General features: G+C 38.5%; 1 protein-coding gene across 1 annotated transcript in view; it reads right to left on the bottom strand.

The window, feature by feature from the left end:
- Positions 1-24,950, bottom strand: part of fw (CUB and Sushi multiple domains furrowed) — a 148,937-nt gene that overhangs the window by 1,410 nt on the left and 122,577 nt on the right. The window contains exons 3-19 of the mRNA XM_090181670.1: positions 14,968-15,026; positions 14,690-14,899; positions 12,256-12,348; positions 10,283-10,405; positions 7,684-7,968; positions 7,460-7,609; positions 7,170-7,346; positions 6,779-6,958; positions 6,539-6,712; positions 5,664-5,843; positions 5,331-5,507; positions 5,070-5,249; positions 4,810-5,007; positions 4,384-4,740; positions 2,453-2,665; positions 2,334-2,384; positions 463-535 (exon numbers count right to left, since the gene is read on the bottom strand). Coding sequence (XP_090037796.1) covers positions 463-535; positions 2,334-2,384; positions 2,453-2,665; positions 4,384-4,740; positions 4,810-5,007; positions 5,070-5,249; positions 5,331-5,507; positions 5,664-5,843; positions 6,539-6,712; positions 6,779-6,958; positions 7,170-7,346; positions 7,460-7,609; positions 7,684-7,968; positions 10,283-10,405; positions 12,256-12,348; positions 14,690-14,899; positions 14,968-15,026 — 2,880 coding nt within the window. The remainder of the gene's footprint in view (positions 1-462; positions 536-2,333; positions 2,385-2,452; positions 2,666-4,383; positions 4,741-4,809; positions 5,008-5,069; positions 5,250-5,330; positions 5,508-5,663; positions 5,844-6,538; positions 6,713-6,778; positions 6,959-7,169; positions 7,347-7,459; positions 7,610-7,683; positions 7,969-10,282; positions 10,406-12,255; positions 12,349-14,689; positions 14,900-14,967; positions 15,027-24,950) is intronic.

Below are 24,950 nucleotides of genomic sequence, written 5' to 3'. Positions count from 1 at the left end.
TCGATTGAGGCACCTGCCGGAACCTTTAGACCAAATTAGCCGTCATCCAAATGCAACGCGCAACTCCGTGGCGTCCACTACGTGCCTCTGACGCCACGGATACGGAAGGGAGTTACGGCGGACATTTCGGGACAACTGTGTCTCTTTTAAGTTTATTAGAAAACGCGATGTGTTTCATTACTGTTCCCTCGTTTGTTTATTGTTTTTACTTTTCATTAAAGAGGCGGGCACGCGCTCGAGTGCGTGCTTGGCAACTACCGGAATTACGAACAAAAAGGGGCTTTCAATTACGTTACTGGAATTATTGATATTATAATCTAAGGTAGTGTTTGCGAGAGTCAGATAAAAATTTGCGACACGCTAAAGCTCACGAATTTATAACTGGGAATCGGTTAAATTGGCCTGGCGGGGTTACCAAGGCCTACTCGCGATAAAATGAAGAAAGGAAAAAAATCAACTTACGCTCTCATGCAAAGAACAGCCACTGTGATGATTAGAATTAACAGCACTCCGGCGCCTACTGCGATGGCTATTCCTGGCAGGGACATTCATTGAATATAAACACGTTTACGAAGTGACTTCGGAAGTTTATAACATATCTCTTACGAGAGAAGTATCCGGCTAGGCCGTGTACCTTTGCAGGCTCGAGGCACTTTTCAATAGGCTTCGTGCGTAGTTTAAATTTTGGTCATAAGTATCGCCGTTTAAGGGGGAAGAATACAGTAAAAGCTTCTTTTTCGTTCAAGCTGAACGTTTCTGTTTTAACAATTACATAATTGAATTCAGGGGCGTAGGAACCGGGAGGGGCAGGGGGGGCAATGCCCCTCCCTAGAATTTTGCTGGGAGGGGCAACTAATGTTATTGCCCCCTCCAACCTTTAAGTCAGTTGAAATCTTCAAAAGTCTAAAATTATCATTTTAAAAGCATATACAGTTTATAGAACCTCAACTGTGTTTAAATTTCAGTCTTTTCCCGTCCATTTACATAGTGGTAACATGCATTCGGAGAAGCTACACTCCATTAAAAATTAAAAACCATTCTCCAGACCCCTTTTCGTTTATCTTTGCCCCCTCCAACTTCTAGAACGTTCCTACGCCCCTGATTGAATTATATTTTTCTTATTAGGCTGAACCTTCCTCTAGTTTAAAATAATTTTGATAATAATAATAGTTAACGAGATATCAGGTCCCAACTAAAGGGTAGTTTGTCCACTTGCCCAACTTGTTTAGCTCCGGGGGTCCGAATAAAAACGTAATAACTTAATTATTTTAAAATTTAAAATTGTCAAAATTATTTTAAGCACTAAACAAGAGGCTGTTCTACAGTTAAATATTAATTTTATAAGTTAAAATACAAAATTAAAAGAGTTCAGCTCGAAATAGCGCGAAAGTAAACAATGGCCAATGTAGTCTTCCCCGTTAAATATATGAAAGCTCTCTGCTCGTTCAAAATTATCTCTGTGGAACAGCTGAAAGTTCAACCGAAAAATTCAAAAGTCATTCAAGCTATTTTTTAACATATTTAGTTGACGGATATTAAGGCAGATGGCGCTATATTTCCTAAGCTCGAAGCCTATTAGCGCAAATAATCGCTTCCAAACCATTATCGTCAAATCAAAAATTGAGTTTGTGCTTAACTTAACCAACTCTAACCTAACCTAACCTAACCTAACCTAAACATGGATCTTCGATAGTACATACCTTATAAATAAAATACCAAATCACCCCGCCAATTGGGCTACATTTTAAAATTCTTTCGGTCGAATGGGATTTCGGTCGAATGGGAATAAACGAAAATAAATGCTCTGACTACTAAAATTAATCGAAATCTGGGGGCTCAATTTGACTAGTGATAAATTTACCTACCTAAATATTCATAAATAATGGCGAATATGGCGTATCATAAAATTCATCATTCATCAATCCAATTTTATTAAAAAAAATCACATCATGTAACTCAAGTGATACTAAACTCCTATTTTAAATCTAAAGGGTAAAGCAAAATGTTGGCTGTCCTTCTGGTTATTATACCCCCACTAGTCAGTGACTACTAAAATAAATTAAGGTAGGAGGCTCACTAGTCAGGCTGACTTCTAAAAAAAATATCCTTATGTCCAACCATGGTTCTGGCAGTATATTCGACTTTGGGGCAATTTAATTACTCCACCTAACGAAGTAAAATGTAAATATTAATTTTTAAAAGCAATTTTTCTACTATTTATTTTGAAACGTATTTCGGAAAATCAACGGGAGCCTGCGAAGGTGCGTAACCAGGATATATAGTATATTATATTACTTCCGGTGACTTGCAAATTTAATGGTATTTAAACGTACCTATAGTTTTGGACATTTCAAAACCGGCTTCTCCCGTTTGCAATTCGAGATCTGAGAAACGTGAAACGAACTCATCAGAGGTTTAAGCGAAGGACTTAAAATTGAATAGACGCACTTACCGTCGTCCTCGGTTAACGCTACGGCGGGCAAATCCGTACATTTTGGCGGAGATCCGCTCCATTCACCGGAAGCTTGGCACGTCCTGGCCGCTTCCCCGACCATATGGAAGTCGGGCAAACATTGGTATTCGACCACGCTGTTGTAAGTCGTCGTTCCGTTCCCCAAAAAGCCTCGGCCGTTCGAAATCACAGTCGGTTTGTCGCAATCCACCACTTTAAAATGAAAACTTTCAGGTTTACATTCGAGAGTTATTAGGAATGAATTCGGGGACTGTAGTGATTCTATATTATAATCAGCTATGCCATAAGCGAGGGGTCGGACACTTGCCATTATTTTGTACGGGATTTCGGGATTTCGTAGAGATTTTGGCGATTTTATCATTACTTTTTGAAGTGATTTTGGGATTTCAATGTTAATTTACCATAGAGAGAGTTAAAAGATTTTGCGATTTTAGACAAAGTTTACGGAATTTTGGTAAATGTCCAACCCCTCAGCCATAAGCCTATAACCTCTAAGTTTAAAACGCGCATAGCGCCCTTTGTACCACCACTGGACGGGCGAAAAATAAGAAATCGGCACCTGGTAGAGATAAATTGAAGCTTCTTCCTTCCCCCTTTCTCTCTCTACGCACCTCTCTCTTACCAAAGCAGCTGGCATCATGCATTGCGAGACGCGTTACGTTTCTCTTTTCCGCCACCGGGTGGATTTAGCGCTGTACTTTCGCCAGTCGTTTGATTGAACCAACACTGCCTTTCGATTCAAACTTAGGCCAGGCGCCCACTGCTCTTCGTAACATCTCCGTCCTAGCTTCCACAAGACTTTGCTTCGTAACGGAGACAATGCCTTGTGGAAGGCAGGACGTATACGAAACGGAGAGCCAGTGGGCGCCTAGCCTTAGGGTTGATAGGCTTATGGCTAGGCTAATATCCAAGGAATCCCCTAAGGCGCGAGTCATCTAGCGACTTTTAATGCCGTTAAACAGGTTACAATGCGTAGGAGGGTGGTGGCAAGCCCTTCTTACCACGCGAGCCAGCAGCTCCCTACACTTACTATTACCGTTAACCTCTACAAGTTTTTATGGAAAAGAAAACCGAAATCAGGGGGAAAACCCTTTTAATCAGTGTGGAGAGAACTGGCAAACTCAACGCGGAAGGAGTGGTTCTGACTTCCCACCCAGTGCCACAAGTTGGGCTTGAACCACGCTCCTCTTACTGCGAGGCGAAAGTGCTAACCAAACCGACACTCCCCACTCGCGTATCTTCTAGTAAAAGCTCACCGGATTTTGATTTTATCTTGACACTTGGCTTCCTTCAACCATCAAAATCCTTGTGATTGCGTGAACATTCGTTCAGATTGATTATCGTTACGTTAAAAATTGCTGAACGGCCAAAGCGTTCAAAAGCTGTTTAAAATTAATCAATCAAAATGGCGCCGAAAACCAAATATTTTACGTGCGTGTTCAAACTTAGCTGAAACACGTGCTCGTCGAACAAGTAAATTTGATACCGTTCCTATAATTATCTTTACGTCACAACCGGAAGAAACGAAAATCGTTCAACAACTGTAACGATACATAATTTGGCATGAATCAGAAGGTAGTTGAACCGTCGTACCCCTTCTTTAACACGAACTTTCGCTACAAAATACGTGAGGGTGGTACAAGAGGCTAATGCTACTGCAACAAATTCTTAGTTAACTTAATTCATTCTTCGAAACGCTGAGACGACGAATGTCAAGGCATAAAAGTTCGAAACCAAAAAATCTTCGTTAGGCCTAACAGAATATTTTTGCGTCGATGCTCACTGTCGCGGCTATTTGTCTTAGTGAAAGCCTTTTGGCCCAGTGGATAAGTTCTACGCCGACACTTGCCGCCGTGGCGTTTTTGTCTTAGTGAAAAGTTAATTGCAAATTTGAGCGAATGATCACTTACGATCGCAAAAAGGTGTTTCTCCACTCCACTTTCCGTTTCCTCTGCACGTTCGAGCGGAAGTACCTTTCAAGATGTATCCGTACTCGCAAGCGTAAGTGACTATACCTCCGACAGTTAGTTCCGTCCCTTCTACCATCGTTTTGTCGTCCATGGTGTCGGGGTTTCCGCAAGAGACGACGGAACATTTTGGTTCCCAACCACTCCACGTACCATTCTCTAAACAGAGGCGTCTAGGTGGGCCATCCAGTTGGAAATTCGACTCGCATTTATATTCCAACGAACTTCCGTAATGCGAGGTGTTTGAAGACAATAGCCAATGTCCGTGGTCGACGGGCAAGGGCAAACCGCAGTCGATATCTGAGCAAAATAATTATCAATTTTGTAGGACAAAGAACGGTCAATTTTCAATTCAAAGTTGAAACGTACAGACGCAAGTCGGGGGTTTGCCAGTCCATAATCCGTTATTGTCGCAGGTGCGGAGGGATTCCCCTTTGACCTGATGACCTTGGACGCAACGATACTGGACGGTGGAGCCAATCTTGAAGGAATCGGCGGAACTACGATCGTTTCCGCCGTACACGACAGTGGCGTTCTTGGGTACTTCCGGTGGAACGCAACGGATTTCTGTTTCGAAGGTAATTCGTTGGTTTAATTTGCCAGAACGTCAGTAATGATTGGATAATTACCTTCGCATTTGGAAGAAGCTCCGCTCCATCTTCCTTCGGGCAGACAATGACGATGGGCGATACCCACCAGTCTGAAACCGTGCGTGCACGAATAACGCATGACGCTGCTCAAATGCGTCGTGTGATTCAAGTAGATGACTTCCCCTTTCAGAATAACCGACACTCTGCCACAGTCCACATCTTAAACGACAAGGTAAAAAAAAGGTTCTAGGATAGTCGGACACGAGGAGACGAATAAATAATAGTCAACGACAATCTCACATCGACAAAAAGGAGGTTGTCCGGACCAGTTGCCGTGAATGGTACACGTGCGGTTGACCTCTCCGCCACTCATCAAATGACCGGGTTCGCAACGGTACTCGACTCGGGAATGGACAGTCGTGGATTCGGCTACCACGTAAGATCCGGGAGGCGTGTCCGGATCGCCGCAATCAATCACTGAACGAAACGAAAACGAATGAAAGAAGGCCCGAATCAGATGGACGGGCCAAACTCCGAAAAATAAATCGATCAATTGTTTAGATCGGAACAGAGAGGTTTCAAACAAAAACAAAAAGTAAGGTTCTTTCTGTAGGAATAAAACATCTTTATTACGTTTGCAAACGGGGTTTTTGGCACTCCAGAGTCCACCAGCCTGACACTCCCTCTCCTTCTCGCCAACCAGGGTGTAATTCTCGAAGCACTCGTAGGCCACTCGGCTCTGATAGAAAGTGTTGCCGTCCATCAGTTTGAAAGCGCCGTTCGAAATCTTCGGTGGTTCGTCGCAGTTCACAACTTTTCGGTTTTCCAAAGACAAAAAAAAAACACAGAGAGAAAAGAAAAGTTTGTCGAAGAAAGAACAAGATAGGAAAAGGAGACGACGGTGAGGTGAGAAGAGAGGTTAGGTTAAAAGCCATTTTATTTCACTCTCGAGGATTGGAACGGAGTGAAGAGCTATCCGAGCATTTCCTGCGAGCCAACACGGTATAAAGACGAATCGTTCCCTGACTAGCCTCTCTCTCTGGCTCTATATACGGCTCGTAGGAACCTCACCAGCCAAGATAGAGGACGTAGAGACCAAAAGCGATTTTTAAAAGAGCCGACGGAACTCTATATCCCTTAGAATAAGGCAGAGACGACGACGAACGGGCGCGGAAAACTTTCCAAAAAGCCTAGCCGCCTTTTTTTAAGGTGGACAGCGATTCCCTAAAGATTCCCTTCAAATGTTACCCCCAACTTTTAATGCCACTTGCTTAAGATTAAAACTGCGAGCGCCGAAGACCGTCGCTATAAAGAAGCGCTAAAACTGTCCTTTCTCGGCGGACAAATACGTCTGGGATTTTATAATTTAACAGATTTTATTTCGAGAGTTTTTAGAGAAACTTTAATGGTCAGAGTTTCTTTTATATAAACCATTGTTTTTTTTGTTCACAGTCTGACCGACCATTCCAATCCTCTTTACCAGATTATTCGAAATGTGACGCGCTTACATTTGCAGACGGGATCTTCGCCAGTCCATTTTCCGCCCAGTTCGCACTTCCGCTCTTCGTCCCCGATTAATCGATGACCTTTTTCGCATTTGTACTTGATGACGCTTCCGGCGCTGTAACCCGACACGTCCACGATCGAGTTGGAAGGTATAGCCAGTTGCGGACACTGATTGTCTGTAATTCAAAAGAATTCAATAAGAGATAGATAAAACCTTAGCTACGAGCAAAAAAAATACTTACATAGACACTTTGGTTCGGTACCATTCCAAGTGCCATTGCCCAAACAAACGCGGGTTTCGTTACCGACTAGCGTGTAGTTCATTTGACAGGAATATTTCGCCGTGGCGTTGAAGGTTGTTCGTTTGTCGACTAGGATAAAACTGCCGAATTCGATGCTTTTCAGAGTTCCGCAATCGACGTCTGTCGCGGACAAAAGAAAAATAGGTTTTATTTTAAGTAATTCGAGTTCTTTCTGGAATCAAAACCACGGAAACGTTTATCAAATCTACGAGGGTTTCAATTCAAAACGCGAACAAAGCAAACTATCGACGGGGAGGCTAATTTCCAAAGCAAAGACTAGAGATCGAGAATACAAAAGAGAAAAAGTTTCGTGATTTTTTTCCCTTCTTACATTTGCATTTAGGAGCGCTTCCGCTCCAAAAGCCATCGCTCATGCAGCTTCTTCCGCGGTCTCCGTCCAGCATATTACCCTCCGGACATTGGTAGAACACTTCCTGACCGAGCCGAAAATTCTTTTCGGATATTGTGGAGTTTTCGTGCCGATCGGGACTTCCGCAATTCGTTGGACCTGAAGAGATGGAAATCGCGCGAGAAGAATTACGAAGACGTTCGCGTCCACTTGCCAAAAAGTTCTTTTCATCGTTAATTCTTTTTGAAAGAAATGAAAACTGAAAAACTCACTGTATTGGCAAATCCAGGGAAGATAGTCGAGGTCGCAAGTCACGTCATTCCATTTCCAACGACGACCACCGTCCAGAACGACGCAATTTTGCTGACCGTTGTAATTATTTGGCTGATCTTCCGCCCACATATAATGCCGAATGGTATTATCTTTTCAAAGAGGAGAGAGAAGGGTTTGCATTTACGTCTCGTTCGTTTTGAGCTGAGGAAAATAAGGCACGCACTACTTATCCATCTCCAAGTTTTGGAGCGCAATCCCGGATCTCTGCGGGCGCCCAACCAGACTAATTTCGATTTCATTTGGTCTTTCAAACGCGATAGTTCTGACGAGAGGAAATGGTGGGTTATGTTGCCCACGTTGTGGACAACTAGCCCGCCTCTCTGCTCGCAGTACTCTTGGGCGTCTTTGAAGGAGCCGCCTTTCTGGGCCTGAAACTCGTAACACGTCCTGTTGAAAGTGGTCATCTGCAGAGATTCCAATTGATGGGCGCATCGCTCCGAAGAGAATTCTAAATTTTAAAAACATTTTTAAAACGAGCTCCCTAGCGACGTCGATAGTAGATAAATCTTAGACGAATATACTACTGGACCCGATTCTAGATTGAGCGCTTGGCTCTCTAAGAACAGCACCACGGTGTCCGATATTGGAAAGATTTCCACCCAAATATTAAACACGTGCTCAATATAATAAACCAACGAAATTAAGCCTAATATCTTTACATTCCCATCTTACGTTTTTGGGTGGAAAAGTTTCGCGATTCTCTCAGTAGGAGCGCTGGCGGAAGATTCCATTTGAAAAAAGGGAATTTTGCTTATGACTCGAGTCCAGTAGCTTTTTTGTCCAAGGATAGATTAAGCAGTGCACTAGAAGTTTGAACGACAACGTCGAATTTAGCTAGACGTTCGCGAAGAAAAACTCTTTAAAATCGATAAAGAGCTTTCAGTTCGCCAACTAACGAAAGCACAGTATGATTCCAATTGAATTTTTACACATTTTATAAATTTCGCTAAACAAGTACTGCGTGTTGGAACAGTACTAAATCACTCTTTATTTGGTTTTCATGTACCCTGGTGTACCAAAAATGCCGGTCTGTGTATTTCGCCTTAATTAAGCAAGGCTTAGTCACGTTTCAATTTAAACGAGTATTTACGCTTTTTAACACGCATTCTGCTGAAAACCAATCAATTTACCAAAACTCTATCACAGTGATGGGCACCGCTCATCTCATTGTGAGCGCTTTTGTTATTATGAGCGAAATTGAGCGGAAATATTTTCTTTTAAAAGACCGCAAACGAAAATGAGAGGAGCGCCAATTTCAGCGCTCAAAAAGAGTTACAAGAGAGGAACAGCGATTTTACCGCTCTCAAAAGAGTGAAAAGAGAGGAACGCCTTTTTTACCACTCAAAAAAAGAGCGAAAAGAGAGGAGCGAATTTTTTACCGCTCAAAAAGAGCGAAAAGAGAGGAGCGAATTTTTCACCGCTCAAAAAAGAGCGAAAAGAGAGGAACGCCGATTTTACCGCTCAAAAATGAGTGAGCGTGAGCGGATATGCGAGTGGTAAGTGAGCTGAGCGGCTCTTTGACGAAAATGCCCAACACTGCTCTATTATCGTTGAGCTAAAAATCTTCTCAACATGGTCATTTTCCCGAAGTAGAAATAAATCCATTCTGGTTTTCAATTTGTAAAGAGCCGGATAGTTATATTCAATCTGTCATTTTACACTACGCGTTTATTATCGAATCTCCTACTAGATTCAATTGGACGAATTTATAGCGATGTTTCGAAACTTATCTATTAAATGGCTTCTGGCATCAGCTACGTATACTCTTAATAAAAAAATTATTTTCTTAGAAAAGTCCAGGTATATATATATATATATATATATATATCTCTCTCTCTCTCTCTCTCTCGAAAAATATACTTTTTCAATTCAGTTTTCTCAATTTTTCGGGTTTTTCTTATTCTATATGGTAGAAAAAAAACTAAATTTTATTTTATTGTTTTAAAAAAATTGCATCTTAATAATCTTGAACGATATTTGGGGTTGAGGGTCTTATAAATATTTCCACATTTGACAGATATAAAGTAAATCAAAAGTATAAATACATGTTCTATTTAAAATGTTTTTCCTCTCTCCACTGTAACTTCCTTTTGGTAAATCCTCTTATTTTGAATAAACAGACTAGAATATATTTATTTATATCAAGGTCTAAGTTTCTCCCTGCGCGAGAGGGGGGGGGGAGGAAAAACGTCACCGGCGTACACTTCATTCGCTAAGGAAGACGTCAGTTTTAGGGAACCAATGAAATACCGTGCTGATTTGATTTTTTAGGGGTAATGAGCTTACTTTAAAAATCGTACCAGCAATGTCATTATCCCTAAGAATAAATAAATACGTTGTTATTGAAACCTAGGAGCAACAAACACAAGGAGAACGCAGCTAGCCTTTAAACACGCTAACGCAGTGATGTGTACAAATTTCATTGGACGAACCTTTACGCTGAACGTTTTACGGAAAGGGGGAAGACAATTTCAAAATTTTCCCTTTCCGACGGCAGCAGGCGCTAAAGCGTCTAGCCAATGAAAACTGTACGCAAGAAAATGCACGTGGGGTGCTGTGTTTGTTGCTACTAGTTGAAACGCTATAAATAATGTATAATACGGCGCGTGACACAAGCTCGACAGAAATATGGCGTCATTTTCCAGCGATAAAATATTCTATTACCAAGTATAAAGCGAAAACAATCGGCCGACTAGGTTGTGTTTCAAACTTCAAGTACATTTTGGTTAATTTCTCTAATAGATAAATTGTGTAAAACAGACCTTGCGTGGTGAATACGGATACTTCGCATAGAGACAAAGCCCCGTCCACTCCCACCATCTGGACGTAGACATATCGGCCCACAATAGGATAGGCGCATTGGAAATCTTTCGTGATTCCGTCTCCTTTGGGATCGTGGAAAATAGAAATTAATACTCTGATTTAATGGTTTGCCGAGAAGGGGGAAATTGATCCGAAGGCTCTGCCAAGAAAGAAGCGATTTGGGATCGAAAGAATTAAGGTCTTTAACATACACGCGGACCGTTCAAATTTGATAAACATTTATTAGAGCTAGATCGAAGGACCACAACGAAAGTGGTAAAGACATAAGTAACGTAAAAACAATAAGTATGGTAATTAACTAACAGTATCACCGAACTTATTTTCAAAGTTATTGCGCGGTCAAAGTTTAGTTTAGCACAGTGACTAAAATATGCCAAACACGAAACCTTAGAGTAACAGTCAAACAGGTCGAGATACGGAACTTCTGAAATAAGAATCATAGTGCATTTTTACATTAGACTGACTCATTACTTAATTTTAAATATTCCTTTTTTAGCATATTTCAATTATTAGTTTATAATTATAATTATTATAGATATAAAATTAAAAACTTTCTCAGGTTTTAACTTTCTTGACATTTGCTCTCAGGTAGCGAAATTCACAACTCCCAATAACGCTTATATAAAGGAACTAAGTATTTGTTAAATTTTACATTTTAATACTGGTAACTAAAGTCAACCGCGTTCCGTTCGGTTCCATGTGTCAAAACAAATTAGCCTTAAAACTAAAGTAAGTGTCTTACTGATGGTTATTACGTTACTTATGGTAAAGGAAAATCTGTCAACACAACCTAAGCAGATAAATCAATTCTAATTATTACAAATCACGTCCCAGGGCAATTTACACGATAGAAAGCAACATTTTCCGGCGTACACTCTTCCTAATGTTTTTAAATTTATAGCCAGCGCGAAACGTGAGTTATCGAGCGGTTAATTCAGACAAAAATCTTCCATAAGCAGATGCACCACTACGACACCACGCGGAGCTGGATTCCGTCAAATTTCTTCCGGGAAGAACTTTGGCAGAGAGAAAACTTTTGTTCCGGAGTCATGAAAAGAATAATTGGCTAGAAAGTAGATTGAGGGGGACGCCATAGCCGAATATTTCAAACACAATCGGATATAAAAGGGGAATTAATCAAGTCTCCCGCGGGGGGGATACAAAGAGGGGGATAAAGGCGGTGAAATGCCCCCCCCCTCCCCTGAAAAAGAAGAAAGAGAAGAAGTCTTCTCCGACCTCAGACCACCAACATATCCAACGGGACTCGTAGCGCCACGCAAAAATATTCCTCACCTTACGACCGCGGATATAATTTTGTGGCGCCCTCATTCGCTTGTTAATGGAAACTTTTAAGGAACTTTTTAAAATTTTTATTCATAATAATTCTTTAAATATTTATTGATTTAATTAAATACGAATTTATTAAATGGAATATAGCCTCAGGTTTTAGGTGTGGAACACCAAACTTCGACCACTTCCTGCTCCCTCCTACGACTTTAGATATTTTTGGCGCTGTTTAATGACTTCCCGCCAAAATTGCTTACATAAAAAAGCATAAAAAACATAAAAAACGACTTGAGGTTATATTCCCTTTAAGAACCTTCAAAGCTCTTATTCCTGATAATTCATTATGTATTTAATATTTTAATTAAATACTAATATACAAAGTACCTTCAAAGCTTGTAGAAACTGACAACAGATGTGGGGTCAATCGACTTAAAGCTATTCGCGTACGAGGATAATTTTCTTATGCGAACGCCAAGAATGCATTCCCCCACCCCGGCACACGAGAGATGGGGGGGTAAACGTCAACAGCGTGCGTCTCAGCATTATCCCCGAATAAATCCATCCTTGGCGCTTATAATAAGATTACGAGTCCCTTTGGTCGTAAGTGGTCCTCTTCGCGACATACCTAGTGTTCCAGGATACCAGGAGCAGAGTCTGTTTCCTTGCACTCCGGAGCTGTTGCCTACTCGCACTTCCAGATCGTGAAGAGCTTGATTCCCTGCATTAGAGAGACGGAGAAGATAGAGATGAGCAAAAAACATTAATCAAAGAAGCCTCGAGAGGAAATAGGGAAAGCCGGCTTTCTTTATTTATCATACTTGCTAGGGCGCCCTCTTTTGGCCCGTTTTGTTTGTCGGTGGGCCCCAATCGAAGACAATTAGTGTTTATCAGTAGCGCCATCTAGGTCACCCCTTCGTCGCGCGGGTGCAGCGCTTGGTTCTCATTTAAATTGGAAACTGCGACTTTGGGTAATTGTCGCGCGGTTAAATTAATCCCCATCATGAATATGGATCGCTTTTTCACCGTTTCATTCCAGATCTAAATTTGGACTACCTTTACCCAATTTAATTTATATTCTTTAGTTTTCCCCCAGGTCACCACTAGGGGGCGACTAAAGGCATTTTTATTCCTGATTATTAGCAAAAGTAACATAATACGCGTAAGTACGACACTGAAAGAACTTCCATTGGTCGATGTTGTGGAATATTTAAACGTGTAGTCACTGATAGTCAGTCGCGCAGTGATTGCGAAATCGGAAATTTCGGAAGAAGGAGCTTGTTACAATATTACTGTCACCTTTAGGTCTCAAATTCTAAAATAAGGACTTTTAGAAATGGAGGTGATTTTTATATTAGTCAATTTTTTGGTCTGATTTAATTATATTATCATGATATTGCCAAAATAATTGTCATTTTACGGTTTCAACTTTTGAATCCTTGAAATGGTATAGTTTATTTTTCTTTCCGAATAATACGTCGAAATAGTGTCATACTTATTATATAATTCAATATTACGTTACTTATGGTTATTGCATATATAACCTTGTCTGAACGAATTCAACGTTTTCAATAATAGAATACATACTTTATGCTACTTATAATTATAGGAAGTTTGAAAATATAACGTTGTCTGAACGAATTTAACGTGTTCTATTTCATAATACATACTTATATCATGTCACTTATGTTTATAGGAAGTTTGAATATATAACCTTGTCTGAATGAATTCATAGTTTTCGATTGGAGAATATATCATGAATATTCAAAAGGGAACGATAATTTCCTTATATATCAGCTAAGAATGGCAGTTAGACCATATACGAATGTAGACACCCACACACGATTATCCTAATGGTATTTCTCCCCAAAATCTAGATCTGGGGCAGACAGCGGCGTAGGAGAGTCGTTTTCGATTTGAAAGAGATACCCGAAACCGTTCCCTTCTCCAGGGTTTGGTCCCGTCGAAAGCCGCAGCGCGGGAAAACGCGTAATAATATTATGTAAAATAGCCACCACTAAAGACACTAATGACGGACTTATTTAGGATAATGTTTTGTAAATGAGAGTCAAGCGCTTGTCAAATCTGGGGACAATGGACACGTCGAGTTTGGCTCGAGAGGGAAAATGAACAAGCGCCGCGCATTATTCCGAGGCAAAAATAAATACTCTTTTCAAATTCCCGCGCTAGCGAATTTCCAGAATGAAGCTTACAAACTTTGGCGTGTTCAACTATTTAAATTAGTGTTTATATTTAGTTTACTTTGGCTATAACCGAATCTTTAGCTCTTTCTTAACTTAAATTCTTTATAAGCTAACCGGGGCTTACTGTGACCAAATAATAATAAAATAATGTATCGGAACATAAAATTTACTATTATAAACATAAACTTCGTTTCCAGTGCCTTATTAACCCATGGCCAGACACCTAGGTTTCGAGATTCTTTGGGCCCCTCAACCCATCAACATCCCCCATGGGCCCCTGCTCGACCCCTGCTCTCGGTAGGCCCTAGTCAGCTCAATGGATAGTGCGCCACTATTCTTTTCTGAAGGTAGTTATTTTGGAATTTCAAATCTTAACTCGTTTTGACTAGTATTTATTTTTATCTAACTAACCTGTCAGTAATTCGCCTTTTCAGTTTCACTGAGGCTCGTAGCGGCCAACGAGATAAGTTTATAATCTGTTGGATTTTCGTCTGCTAAGCAGACGCTTCGTGATTTTTCTTTGTTTATTTTATAATTGAATTATGGACCAAATTTTCGTCTTGGTTTAATAAATCAAAAATTACTTTTTATACGTATATGAAAAATAAATTGTGGTTTTCTAAAATTGGCCGATAGATGGCATAATTAACCTTATTCCTATTGATACAAAGCGGCGGGCTTCAATAGGAGCCCATCTTATCTTATGTAGTTTGGAGGTACCGGAATAGATGGCGCAAAACAGCGCAGTTATAATTTTTCCCCAGGGTTCAAACTGACGAAGGAGTCGCGCGAAACAATCGAGGGTGCGCTGACCTCTGTATAAAAAGATAGTGTACTAATGATCAAAACCATAATTACCGCAACATCCTCTGGTGACGATCCGAACAACCCGGATCTCGTAGGTCCTCAAGAGGTCCACTTGCCAATAGGGCGAGTTCTCGGACTTAGTTTCCGTGCAATACTTGTTCTCGTGCAAGGTCGTCGTGTCTCCATCGTTGGCGTTTTTCGCCTCGCCTCCCTTGACGGTACTCGACTGGTTGGTGGGTTTTCCGTACGCGACGTTGACGGCTGCGACCAATACCATCCAAGGTTATTACCAGTAGAAGACAACACTCGCGAAAGGTCAAAAAACTCACCGCAGTAAGGAAGCTCGCCGTCCCACTTTCCGTCCGCTTGGCACGTTCGGAGTTTGGCTCTAAAATTAGAAAGCGAGAAATATTTATAAACATTGTTTACGAAAGTGTACACTCGGCCCTGGTGACCCATAACGTCAGAATATAGAATACTTTATCTAGACCTTACGGATTAGCATAACAAAACGTTACAAATACGCGCAGGAACTATTTATGGCGCCGGCCTATAGACGAAGTAGGAAAACAACAACGACTATGAATAAAATAGCATCTTCCTTTTATTGTTTAGAGCAAAAAGAAACGGCGACGTAAGTTACGTATTTTTGAAGGCGCCGTTGGGCCTGCTTCACTCATTTTAGAGCGAGTTTGAGAATTTTGAGGCGAAATGAGCGGTATTGAGGGAGTATGTGTTTAACTGCAGGGTGACCACAGAAAACTCAAAAAACCTTCTAGGAAAAATATGAAATTTGTAGTTGATTTATAGAATTTTATAGGATATAATATTTTGCAAAATAAAGGTAAATATAAAATAAAGGGCATTAAAATTACAGGAAAATATCCAAATATAGGTTTTAAGTACTTATGAAGTTACAATCCCCTGGTTTCAAGGCGGAATTTGGTTTAATAATTCGTTGAGCGAGCGAAAATTTCTAATATTTCAAAAATTATTTCTAACTTTGTAGAATTTGATATCAAAAGATATATTTGAAAAATTCCACAAATATAGGAAAATAGTGTAATTATTGGAATACAATGAAAATATAGAAATAATTATAAAATGTAATTGCAGTGATGATCATGAAAAAATTTGATTTCTTATATGATCAGAAGAACCGATAGTCTATTTCGAATTAAAAGTGAGCTGAGCTCAGAGGTGAGCGTATCTCCAGGGTAAATATTGAGCAAGAAAAGAGATGAACAATCATGCAGGGACGAGAAAATGTCACTAGAGCACGGTCGTGCGCTACTAGATTTTAGACAACTTGATAACATCTACATACTTTTAGTTTATTTTTGCCACTTCTAACCACTAGTTTTCTTAATTGTATTGGTACTTACAATTGTTAGTTAACCTATCTACCCAATGTATCTAAATTTTTAAGCGTCGGTGTGATGAGCAACATCATTTTAAAGCAATTTGAGCTGAGCGCTGACACAAGCGAAAATATTAAGTGTGTGTTTGGTCAAAGGGCAGATCACTCTGTTACAAGGTGTCCTAATAATCAAGATCCAAAATGTAATCATTATTAATCCTAATACAGCCAAAGCTACAGATTTGATTTTAATCAAATTTAATCATAAGCGGGTTTCCTTATAATCTTTAGCCGTAATCAAGGCAAAATGAGATAATGAGAGATCATTGTAATTACGCATTAATAACAAAACTATCTGAGCGTATGTGAGCGAGATATTTCATCCGAACCATTCGGCAAAAAACGCGAGCTGAGTATGAATTTTATAAAAATGCCCCTCACTGTTTTGGAAGTTTTATAGAAGGAAAAAATCGTAGTGTACACTGACTGGAGGTATATATCTGTTTTTAGCTTTCCTCTTCTATAGTCGAATGGGGGTCCGTGACCCGGCACTGATTTTCGTTCGGGCTAAGGTCATAAAGAAAGGACACGCAACAGCGAACAAAATAAAGTTCGAAACACCGAAGAAAGAAAAGGAGAAATAATCATCTGGGTATCAAAACAAGAAATGCGTTCATTTTTAAAAGAAATTTTAACCCTCCCGCAAGCCACTTTTTTTTTCTTCTAACCCCTATTTTCTCGAATATGACTCATAATTTTTGGGGAGAAATTTCGTAAAACGAAAGAGAAAAAAAAATTGGAAGCCGAGGGAATTTAAATCTCTTTAATCGTGTCTCGGTCGGTTGACTTTTCAGAGAGAGTTCCAGTTCAATTTTACTCACTCTTTCTATAACGGTCTCCCTTATTTCTTTTTATATTTTCTAGACTTTTGGGTAATATTAACTCTCCTTGGGGGAGGGCACACTTTTAATATTCCGAAACCATTAATGTCAAATGGTTCTTTTAATCCGGCGGGGGAAAAATACGGAAATAATGAAACAATATTCCTCCCCAACGCCTTAAAATTACATCAAAAATGTCCAAATTTATTTCACGCGTTTTGGTCGCTTATTTCAATATAGTAAGGTACGACGCCTCGGGGGTTTAGGTGTGGAACATCAAAACTTTTTTTTTCTACCACTAGCGGCGCTGTCGTCTACTTTTTGGAGACGAATCTAGGGCTCTAGAGAAACGATAGAAAGTGGTGATGTAAGGCAATATTAACGAGTCGCCGTGATGCCAGCGGTAGAATGGGGGCTGACAAAAGGGGGTTGAAACCGGGTGATTATGTTAAAGCCACAGATTGGCCTACTAGCGATCTCTCTTTGACGTCATAAAAAATACCCAGTGTCAACCCCCTTTATTGTCAACCCCTATTATCCCACTGGTATAGGGTGACCCCTTAAAATTTCCTTACAACGCGACCCCTCAAGTTTTCTCCATAGATCAGGAAACGTTATGAAAAAAAATACGAAATTTTGCAATAGAATGGGTCAAAAATAACTTTAAACTTGACTCGACGATTCGTTTTAAATTGGATTTGAACCGCGACAAATGATCGGTTATATATATTTTTTTCAAATCAACTGTAAAATGTTTTTGAAATCGAAATCTCGTGGCTTAATCTTATTAAAATCGACGTCAATAATTCTAAGGACCGCATTTCCTTTGAAAACATCAAAAGGAAGATTTTTTTGCCGGCACTGGTTTGACAAACGCCTCGTATTTAGTCGACCCGTATGAAACTCTACGGTATTTTTTCTACTAAAATCGTAGGGCCTTAGGGAAATCCACCAATGGGCCACTACTAACGAATAAACGGAATTTTAAAACCACAATACCTCTTAAGGCTCTCTATTTAAGTTTCAATGAACATTTTACCTGCCGAAGGCTACAATTTACTTTTTTTAGCGTAAGTGGCTACATCAGAAGTAACATATTGAAATAAGTATGAGGTGGGGTGGCTGAGTGGTTAGCACTTTAGCCTCGCAGCAAGAGGAGCCGGGTTCGATCCCAGCTAGTGGCACTGGGTGAAAATCCGGAACCACTCCTTCTGCGTAGAGTTTGTAAGTTCTCTCCCCACTGGTTAAAGGGGTTTTCCCCCGAGATCTTCGGTTTCCCCTTCCATATAAACTTGTTGAGGTTAACGGTAATAGTTAGTGTAGGGAGCTGTTGGCTCGCGTGGCATGAAGGGCTTGCCACCACCCTCCTACGCATTGTAACCCGGCCACCTGTTACTTGATCACGCACAAGCAGCATTGCTTATGTGGTCGAAGGTGGTGCCTTGGGTATTAGCTCTATTTAAAAAAAAAAAAATAGCAAAAATGATAACTCAACTGATTTTCAGAGTTATTAGCCAATCAAGCACATAACCTCTAGTTTGACTAGTGACTATGTCCAATGTGAAATATACTACTATGTTATTTATAACATGAAACCCAAAGCGTGTTTTTGTTATTGCTTAGAGTAGTGTTGTTAAATTTCTGGAAAATAAAAAATTTAATCATAAATTACTTTTTAGTGTTTTTAATTTTTTATCGATAAAAAATGTCTAATATCAGTAAAAATACTACAAAACATTAATATTGTTACATTGTTAATCAGTTTAAACTAGTCTATAGGTTTAGTTTTACTTTTAGATTCGAAAAAATTAGACGAAAATGCCGCTTTATTTAAATTTGCAAACAATATATTAGACTAATCATGGAATGAAAACTTTTTTGATTTTTTTCGGAAATATACGGAAAAAAGGCCTCTATGGAACGCCAAACCGGAAAAAACTGAATTAAAACACAATATTATAGTAGATAACACTATAATATAGTAGAAACGTCATATATAATATAGTAGGGAGCACTATAATATAGTAGGGAGCACTATCTTATAGTAGAAGATTTATCTATGATATATGGTACTACAAACCGGAAAAAACTCATCTAAAAAATTAATCTATAATATGATAGGAAATTCATCTATAATATGATAGGAACTTCATAATTAAGTAGAAAAAATGCTTCTATAATATAGTAGAAAAATGCTTCTATAATATAGTAGAAAAATGCTTCTATAATATAGTACTAAAATTCAAAACGACTGTGGTGGGGGCAAAAAATGAGAGAGTTTTCTCGTTCCATTGCCATTCTGATCCCCCAGCCCTCTACACCCTCCTTCCGCTATAGTGCGTTCAATCCGGAATCCCCTGTGGAAGATTTATCCTTCCTCCCGCTATGGTGCGTTCAATTGGTAATCCCATGCGTTCTGTTTCGCTGAAAATTTCTTTGTTCCAATATATTTTAGCAAAAATTCAATCAGGTACCTGAATGCATTCTTGATTTTAGTGAAGGGTTTTCACTTCATAATAAAGTTTCTACTATATTATAGACGAATTTACTACTATATTATAGATGAAATTACTACTATATTAAAGAAGCATTTTCCTACTATATTATAGAAGCATTTTCCTACTATATTACAGAACTATTTTCCTACTATATTATAGAAGCATTTTCCTACTATATTATAGAAGCATTTTTCTACTATATTATAGAAGCAATTTTTCTATTATATTATGGTTGGATTTCCTACCATATTATAAATGAATTTTCTACCATTTTATAGATAAAATTTCTACTATAATATAAGAGAGTTTTTTCCGGTTTGGCGTTCCATAGGCCTCGGTCATTTTCCGACTTACAACACTAGCTAAGAAAACATAAAGCATGTGTTTATAATATACTCGCTCCCTATAAGTTAGAATCGTACATAGGCTGTGCGTTAACAGCGATTTCTTCCAAGACGTCGAAGTCGCGACGTGTCACCATCTGATGGCGAAAAATCGAAAAAAGAACTTGTGAAATCCGGTTTCGTTTCAACGACGGAATCGAAGCTCGTTAAACCTAACGCGAGATGTCGCGAAGAGATAAGCTTTAAACTACGAATATTTTACGACAATATCCGTTACTATTGAAATGATAAAATATTCTTCCAAAATGTTGACACATTATAGCTGTTTCGTTTAAGTTTCCCCCAAATCAAGGATTTCGCCAGCCAACAAACCCATCGCCGCCCGTGTCAAATTTAAAACAAGCGTCATTAGGGCTAGCTCTGCTCTACGAGCTAACTTCGCGGGCTTCTGTTCGTCCCGTATCCATAGATATAACCGTTTCCGCTAACGACGGAAGTTGAAGAAGCTAAAAGATAGGGCAAGACGTCGCTGCCGGGAGTCAAGTATACTGGTTCTGATTTTTTAGGGGGGAAATCGCTCTTAATAATAATAATAATAATAAAGCCTTTTTATTTAGGATATCCCCTTCAGCAAAGCTGATTTCCAAGGGGGACCGAAGTTAGTTACATATATAAAAATTCAATAAATTAAATATTTTACAAAGCATAACATTGGATCAAGGGCGGATTCTATCTTATAGGAAGCTAGTACATGTATATTATTAACTTATGATAAAAACCACTAAAGGCTCTTTTCGTCCACCCTTGTCATGCAAACTAAGGCGTAGGGCCCGAAGTTCAATTTTATAATGCAAGTTTATGCTGTTGTACCGTAAGTATATAATTAATTTTCGCATAAGTACGTCACTACCCTATCATCCGCGTATTATATTTTTACTCTAAGTCATTTCTAGAATGGGTATTTGAATTTCGCGGAAGAATACATCGCATCTCGTCTGAAAATTTACCATGTTATTACTCAACCTAGCGATGTGAAAGAATAAAATTTCACCACAAAAAGATACTTTTTTATTTATAAATCATATTTTTCAGGGTTGCCACCAAATTTTCAGATTCAAATTCCCTGACTATTCCCTGTTTTCCCTGACCATTTTAAGAGATTTTCCCTGACTTATTAAGGCTAAAATTTTTCTTTTATATTTTACTTTTATCAGAAGTTAATAACTTTTATCAGCAGTTAATAAATTTAGATGGACTTATATTTCCGTAAAAAGGTTATTGCAATGTTGATGAAATTAGCCAAACATTCAAGGAAATAAATGATAATCGTGGAATTTGTCATACATCTAGAGTTAAATTACCTTCAAAAAGTGCCCAGATAAAATTGAATTCCCTGACTTTTCCCTGAATTTTTACCAATTCTTAAAATTCCCTTACTTTTTAGGCCCATTTTTAAATTCCCTGACTTTTCCCTGATTTCCCTGTTTTCCCTGACGTGTAGCAACCCTGTTTTCAGAATGATATAGTTTTAGAAAATCAATATATGATGTTTTTTGTGTCGCACAATTTTTCCTTTGGAAATTTGTTGAATAATTAGTGCGACCCTACGGAGGTTCAGGTTTCAAGCGATAGAGAGATGGTTACTTCTCTCGTAAGAATTATATTACATACTTTTGGTAGTAGACATACTTTTTAAAGTATTATTATTTACTTCTGATATTACTCAAACTCTCAGTTGTTAATGTTATAAAGTAATTTAATTCCTCTCTTACGCCAATTTACTACTACAAGTAATAAATTTATTAATAATAGGCTTAGAGCTTAAGAAATATAGCGCCATCTGCCTTAAAATCCGTCAACTAAATATGTGTAGAAATAGCAGATTACTTTCGAATTTCGACTTTCAGCTGTTGTGCAGAGATAATTTTGAACGAGCAGGCAGCTTTCATAATTTCAATTTAAATATATAGGCGGCGGTATTTCTGACCAAAATTTAAACGCAAATATATTATATTTCAAATGATCCCTTTATTTTACAGTACTCGACAACGTGGGCGAAATCTATACGCTTCAACACCAAGGGCTTAGATCGAAGTGGTAGACCAAAATAAATAGGAATATAGTGCTATCGAAGTCACCAAATATTCGGAAAGATATAAAGAAGATAGCCCCCTCCCTCCCCCCGCGTGAGTTTCCATCATTCGACCCGAAGAGTCGGAAGGAAAAGTGAAAGGTTGGCCCAGGGTGAGGCGCCCGGAGCTTTGTTTTGGTCTAATCCCGACCGGGCTATGGTCGTTCGATAAATGATTGTTTTCAAAAAACATCGTCGCCGAAATTGAAAAGGAGGGCTGACAAAAGTAAAAACGGTCGCCCCCCCCTCCACACCCTCTCTAAACAAAAGTACCCCGTCAGAGGGAAGCAACGGAAGATAGCTAAACAAGTTGACCAATGGGGAAAGTATAGTCCGGCGCTTAAGTCGCCATCTAAATTCGTGAAATTAACATTATGAGAAAAGAACAGTAATATTTTAATATTAATTTCATTTATTTTACATTGATTTAATTCTTAGTTTTAATTTAATTTTAACAAGAAGGTTCTTATTTATACTTAGGGACGATTCGCGAGCATTATGGTCTAATTTTCTCGAACATGAAAAGATTGGGAGCAACGTCATGCTCACTATCTATGGATAAATGCATTCTTGATATTAATTTAATTCCAAAATTACGATTCTAAGTTAAAGCACCAGCCCCACTAGATAGAAGGCTCATTATTCCTAGTTCAAATTAATAAAAACCACCTATGGACTATAATGAGGTTAAATTACGCGGAAAGGTAGGAAGGTCCATAATAAAAAAGCTAAACCCTAACAAATTTAAAGTAATGATAAAACATACAAAATACTCGTACCAATAAGTCTTCGAGGGTAAAATTAAAACGCGACACTCGGACCAAATAGATCTTCGAGTTAAGCTTTTCTACCTTTTCGCGTTATTTAACTGAATTATAGTCCATAGGTGGTTTTTATTAACTTTAATTTATCGTAAATTTAATTATCCACCAATATCCCCTTATTTGACTTTTCGTCGCTACGCAACGCGTTTTTAAATTTTTAATTTTAGGCTTAGTTTCTGTTTTAGGTTTAGTTCGTCGCAAGAAAGATTCCATGCGTGGTATTGATCAGCTCCAAGTAGAGCGAAACCGGTCTATCGCTGGAAATTCTGACTATTTAAATTCCATTTTAATTTGTTTTTGACTAGAAGATATATTTGGTCCGAGTTTCGCATTTTAATTTTACCCTCGAAGACCTATTGGTCAGAGTATTTCGTAACTTTTATCATTACTTTAAAGTTGTGAGGGTTTAGCTTTTTAGACCCTCTTTTTATTATGGACTTTTCTAACTTTATTATTATTATTATTCCTAGAACAGACACCGACGAAGCGAAGCGATAAGTCCTAAATACACTCTCCCTGTATATCCTGGGAGCCATTTTGCGTATATTCAAGGGTTGGTCTATCTTTGGAAATAGTGTCAACCGAAATGAAATTTATGAAATGTGTCCCTTTACCAAAGTATAGTTCCTGCACCAACGATGTGGCGCCGGACTAAAAACAATGCAATTCAAAGATGTTTCTGTTGATCAATCAATATATGAAGGCGAGCGACGCTGTTTTATATTGATCAATCAATATTTGAAAGCGAGCGATGCTGTTATCGAAAAGAATCCGCATACACACACATATAGGTCTATTCTAAACTCAAATATAAATAATGAAGTTGAACGTTTGGGGGGCGCGAAAGGTTTACTGATGCTCCCCCCTTTTTAATAATATCTTTACGAGCAAAATTGTAAAGTCAACTGGCGGAAAGTTGGAAGCCTCGAATTTAATCTATGAGGATGTTTGGATCCAATTTTTTGGCGCTGATTAGTTGATTGTTTTGCGGAAATAGTCCCTAAAATGTTTGGAGCAAAGCGAAAAAAATTAATTTTTCAACACCGTCTCATCCCCCTCGCAATAAAGAATAGCAATTATAACTTCAAGTACCTTAATTATAAAATAATTAATTTAGAAAATAATTTAATTACCTGTAAAATTAATTTAGTTACCGGTAAAATTAATTTAATTACCGGTAAAATTAATTTAATTACCTGTAAAATTAATTTAATTACCTGTAAAATTAATTTAATTACCTGTAAAATTAATTTAATTACCTGTAAAATTAATTTAATTACCTGTAAAATTAATTTAATTACCTGTAAAATTAATTTAATTACCTGTAAAAATTAATTTAATTACCTGTAAAAATTGATCGTGAAATTAAATTGATGAATTAGGTTCCGGTACAAAAATTATAAATATTACGTAACCGCAAGAAGGTTTTTCTTTATACCAAAAGTAGCATAAGACCCAAAAGTGTGTCAGCTGTACCTTCGCGCCTATTAAATTTTCTAGTGAGACCTAGTCACACTATAGACTACATAACTTACTAGTTGGAATAGTCTGGCGCGATTTTATCTCTTCGATTTACTCGCCCGTAGACATACGTTCTAAAACGCCTCACTCAGCGGCGCTGGAGTAACTCGATTTTGATGACGTATTTTTCGACCCCCTTCGTTCCCCTTTTTTACTTTGCGACAAACTCTCATTAACTAATATACCGTTCTGACACACTTTTGGGTCTTACGCTACTTTTGTTTATACCTATATATCGCTTTCATATATTGATTGATCAACAGAAACATCTTTGAATTGCATTGTTTAGTTCGCTTAAGCCGATTTTGGCCGATACCGGTATCAGAAAAATACTTTCAGAAAAACATTTAGAAATAAGAAAATTCTTGATTAACTAATAACTTTGTTAATATCGGCCACGAATAGCCGATATTTCGGCTGTACCCATATCGGTGCATCAATAACTTTGAATTTCAAAGTTATTTCAGAAATCAAAAATTGATTGAGATTTAAAGGGAAATTAACCAGCAAAGCAATCTTTGTGGAAGACCCCTTCAATTTTTCAAATTTTCCTGTACAGTGGCGCCAAACATTTTTAAAGCCAAAGGCAAGAGCGGCCAGAGCTGCAAACGTTGGTGCTCCACACCCAATACCTAAGGTTATATTCCCTTTAAGAGCACGATTTTCGTGTGTTTTGTAGGTGGTGCTTTGGGTATCAGCCTAAACAAATTAAATAAAAATGAAAAATAGACTAATTTTGAGATTTTGAAAATG

This window comes from Leiobunum rupestre, chromosome 7 (assembly GCF_980474605.1).
Source record: "Leiobunum rupestre chromosome 7, qqLeiRupe1.1.hap1, whole genome shotgun sequence".
NCBI lineage: Eukaryota > Metazoa > Arthropoda > Arachnida > Opiliones > Sclerosomatidae > Leiobunum > Leiobunum rupestre.
Note: the sequence above shows the minus strand (reverse complement) of the source record. Positions and strands in the feature narration are given on the sequence as shown.